At 43.8% G+C, this 4,813-nt stretch overlaps 1 protein-coding gene and 1 pseudogene across 1 annotated transcript; both read right to left on the reverse strand.

The window, feature by feature from the left end:
* Window positions 1-1,336: 1,336 nt before the first annotated feature.
* On the reverse strand, window positions 1,337-4,000 carry LOC147456584 (uncharacterized). The gene is made up of 5 exons (XM_086513865.1): window positions 3,828-4,000; window positions 3,357-3,783; window positions 3,146-3,185; window positions 1,914-2,049; window positions 1,337-1,835 (listed from the first exon to the last, which is right to left on the reverse strand). The coding sequence occupies exons 1-3, from the start codon at window positions 3,998-4,000 to the stop codon at window positions 3,183-3,185; spliced, it is 603 nt and encodes a 200-aa protein (XP_086369991.1). The 3' UTR covers window positions 1,337-1,835; window positions 1,914-2,049; window positions 3,146-3,182.
* LOC147456585 (uncharacterized) lies at window positions 2,061-3,139 on the reverse strand (annotated as a pseudogene).
* Window positions 4,001-4,813: the final 813 nt, after the last annotated feature.

Raw genomic sequence — 4,813 nt, forward strand, 5'->3', positions numbered from 1 at the left:
GGTGCCTACCAGTATCTATTTATCTATTTGAGTGGGCTGCTACTAATTAGTTGAAAAGGTTGTGCATGGAGGCTCTTTGCTTACTTGTTACTAGAAGAGGTGGCATTGTACTTTTTTATAGAACAAATCATTGATATTCTTTTATGAAAGGTTGATGGGAGGCAACCGCAGTGATCACGAGCATGTAAAATGCCCAGCCCTAGACGTGCAGGGAAGCATTTGGTCAAGTCACATGGAGGTAGAGCATGCTCGACTCAACCAGCAACAAGTGAACTGCCAATTCTTGCTAGGGGGTAGCATTTGGCGAGGGGGCGGTCGACACCGTGCATCCTTTGAAAGCAGTTGAGAGCTTCCACAATGACAAGATTTTCTCGACAGATCTCAACTTTGAGTACATCAAAAAGTGATCCATAACTTCTGTCATCTTTTAATGTCAATTGTCCTCACCAAGCCCTTGACAATTGCGTTTCGAAACGCAAGTTCAAAGGCCACGGTGAAGACAAGTCCTGGACAAGAAGCTTACATGTTCTACCTCTCTCGCTCCCGTCCCGCCCTCCAAGCAATAGTTTCTGTTCTCCCCGTGCAGGAAAACCTAAAATGAACCCTTATTTTTTCTACAAACTTGTTGCGTTACTGGTTGTCCTCTGGAACGCGGAGTTGATCGTGAGTTGCTCAGCAGCGAAGGAGGACAGGCGGCCATTGGCTCCAGGAAGGCTCGCAAAGTGGACGGGCATCCAAGCGTCAGACATGGCGGTCTGTAGTCAGGGTGATTTTTGCATGGGAAGGAGCAAGGGATGGGTGGGATGATGATTTTCAACGATCGCTGCAGCGGTGCCTGCTCTCGTCGATGAGCTGGACAACGAGTCATGGCTTCCGGCCCTGCTATAATGCATAATACGTCTAGCTGCGCAAGCGGCCATTTCCATTGATCTGCTTGCGAGCTTATAATTAGGAGGCACAGAATTCAGTTGCTCTTTAGCTAGCCATAACGTAAATGGAGGCAGCTCTATGGAGACAGCTCGACTGCTTGCGGCAGCTGTGGATGATTAATAAACTCGCTACCTTGCTACGCTATAGGTCATCACACGCAGTATTAGGTGGATTTGGAAAAATAGAAGCCCTATTATGCTATTCCATGTGTAACACCTACTCGCTCTGCGTAAAATAAATTCATATCTTCCAAGATTCTCTTCTTTAAATCCAAGTAGTAGACCATAGACAATTGCATTAATTTTTAAGAGTTACAAAAAAACCCATGGGAACGATTTGCGAGGCGATATTAATTTCTTGAGACAAAACGACAACAACTTTCTTACAAGAGAAGACGATATGAAGAACTGTATTTTTGCTTAGAATTCATAACCACAACAATTACAATAACTTCTTATGTCATAACTGTAAGAATATAGACCAAAAAGGTAATTGCAAATGTCCCATTGCTATGAAAACTATTGTTGCTGTTCAAAGCGGAAATTTCTAGATGATATGTTTCCTAGTCTGACGGCTATTGCGTTCAGCCTATTCAATTGTGACTTGAAAGAAACTATTTCCCTTGACAAAGCATTTACTTGTTGTTGCATTTCTGCAACCTGGACATCAGCAACGTTAAGTTGCACATCTTGCAACATGTCTTTGACACTCTATGTGCAATTGACTATGCAAGCACGGAGAGTGTCGTTGTTGTCTGCATTGCAACCATGGAGCTGGTGCTAGATTTGCATCGGTACATCCTCTAATCTTTGAGATAATGCATCTTCTACATTATCGTGTTGGCTCAGATCCGTTTGCATTCCCTCAGCTTCCACAGCAGCCTCCGCTGACTCCATCGCGCGCACCTACGATAGCCATCATACAGAAGAAAAAGTCATCGACAAACAAAGCACATGCAGCAGAAGAAAATTGTAGCAACGTACCTAGCATGCAATTACGTCAGTTTCAGTTCTCTTCAACAGTGGAATAAAGTCACTTCCAATGCCAGCGTCAATATCGTCGTCTTCGCTATCAGATATGTTCACCGCTTCCTTCGTTGTCGTATTCTCACCTTGCTCCCTGCGGTTCATAAAGACAAATAATAACACCAATAATTAAGCCGTCACATTACAGAGGAGTTAATGGAATAACTTTCATTGTTTTGCCATCTATTCAGGAACCAATCCAGACGTGGGTGAGTGGCACCTTGGAGTACAAAAAGGTCGAGTATGTCGTTGTACATAACTGTGCTCAGAAATGCCATGCACTTCCATACAAGAGCAATTTTCCGTTGCTCCATTCCACGTCCTTGGTAAGGTGTAATCCAAGTGGAGGACGGATAGTACTTGCTGCTCTTAATCATGCGGTGCAGAGTACCAAGAAAGTCATGACCAAAAGGGTGATTCAAACTATATTTCCAATACATGAAAGCCCTATCAAACACATTGGTGTTTGTCAAGTAGACTTTATTCTTCAGGTCATCTGCCCCATGAAGCGTGTAAAGCTCGATCCCTTTATTAATGTCATCAGGAGATATGTTGTGGCCAACATTCTCAAAATGATCTTTACCTACGTCTTTTAAGTAGTAACCAATCATCCCCTGAAACGTGTGCATGTTTTTCTATTTTAGTGCCCTAGAGAGAACTGTGGCACCCACAGGCGATTCTCTATCCCATTCCAAGTATGTTTTCACCTTTTTGTTGACTGCTATAATAGACGTAGACATAATACGCACGACCATTTGGAAGTGCAAGTGGAATACCGTTCCACCACGCTCGATGGAACACATTCCAGCAATAGTCTCTTTCTCTAGGAACTCTTTCAGCACAGGGAGAAGGCCACTGTCGACGTTTGCCCCCCCCCCAACGGAGATAGTGATACTTAGCTCAAAAAACCTCTTCGGACGCCTACTCTCAGCCGCCAGCAGCTCCTCCTCGGTCTTCCTAGGTCTACCCCTACGGACCAAAGATGCAGATGCATCCCCGCCATCACCAACCGAACGTGCAGCTTTCTTCATCCTCACCATGATAACCTACAACATTGGACCCTCGTGAAATAAACCAATGAAAGCACATCCCGCTTAACAAACTATAGCAAGCATGAAATTCAAGTACATAATTTAATGAAATGATGATATACGCCATTAAATGATTTGCTTTGCAAAAACAGATTATACCTTCAAGATCACTACTTCCTCCTGCTGTTTGAATCACCTACTGCCTACACATTTAAAAAATTTGAATCACTTACAGCCTTTAAAAAAATCAAGACACCTACTGCCTGCGTGAAACAACTCCACCTGAAAATTGAACTGAACACCTACTGCCTGTGTGAAACAACTCCAACTGAAAATTAAAACAGTTCCTTAAAAAAATCGAGACACCTACTTGCCTCTCAATAATCAGAATCCCTGCACACACACACCCCGCGTTCCCTTGCATCCCTGTCCTGCGCACACAGAAGCCCTGCTCACCATTGCTGCTCACCGCCCACAGAGGATAGAAGACTCCGCAGAGCAAACAGTGCTCTCTTTGCCCTCCATCGCCATTTCCTGCAAGCCCCCCACCGACCACACACACACGAGCTGCCCTTTCTGACGCATCCCAGGAGCCTGTGCAATTCCATTGCTCACCCTGGCGTGCAACTTGTACAAATATGCAAGAAGCTATGCAAAGAGGCTTCAATTGCCTAGTTGGGCATGCCTCGCAATCAGCACGCAGAGGCAATTGGGCATGTCTCGCAATCAGCAGACAGACAAAAACGAGAACAGGCGCAAAGCACTTACCAAACAGTGGATGCGCAAAGGCAGTCTGCCTACAAACAGCCAGACCCTGGAGCTATTGAATGCCACCACCTACATAAACGCAGTGCCGCATGCAAGATGCCCAAGACGTTGCACAATTCCCATGTGCATTGAACACAAACTGAACGTTCTGGCGGTGGTAACTATTCTCAAGGTAAGCGCACTCAAAAACTTCTCAACGTTCTGGCGGTGCACACAACGAGAATCAAGGGTGATTCTCCTCTTCATTTCCTTTACAAAAATTAAGACACTTACTAGCGGTATTGGGAATTGGGCTACGATGTTTGTTAGAAGCACAAATTTCAGATACTCTCTCGCCTAGAAAAATGGGTCTTAATTCCAGGAATAATTTCTATTAACAAGTAATGTTTTTTATCACGGTTGGAAGGATTGGATGGAGCATTGAGTTTTGACTCGCATTAAACCCTTTTTTGGGTTGCATTGGCCACTTTTGAAGGGTAAAAAGTTGAGCCCTATAACTCCAATTTTCCCTCATAGCCCTTTCAAGGTGTTGATTCACATTGTATCTTCTTAATCCATGTTAATCATCCTCGGTCCTCACCCCATTGTCATTGTATCTTCTTAATCCATGTTAATCATCCTCGGTCCTCACCCCTTTATAGTTCCATTGATGTCAAGCAGTGACAATAATATTCTACGTGGATAGCAGGATAACTACAACTGCTCCCTTCTTTCATGTGTTGCATGATACAATCACAAACCCTATAGTTGAGTAGAAATTATATATTAAATAGAAAATGAGAGAGAGAGAGAGAGAGAGAGAGAGAGAGAGAGACTTCAACATGCATTGTTTGCTGCCAACAATGTGCAATTTGCAAGCGTGGTGTGAGGTGATTTATAGGCCATTGTTACAATCAACTTTCATCAAGCCAAGTGTACTTCCTTTTAGTAACGTCAATGTTTGTTGACTTCCATGTAGTTAAAAACCAAGGATACAAACTCCAATTTCCATTGCCCATATCAAGGAGATGATACTACACGTTCCATGCTTTGCTATGTTGGCTCTATCCATGGCAATTG

The sequence above is a fragment of the Adiantum capillus-veneris genome, chromosome 6 (genome assembly GCF_014529385.1).
Source record: "Adiantum capillus-veneris isolate H3 chromosome 6, ASM1452938v2, whole genome shotgun sequence".
Lineage (NCBI taxonomy): Eukaryota > Viridiplantae > Streptophyta > Polypodiopsida > Polypodiales > Pteridaceae > Adiantum > Adiantum capillus-veneris.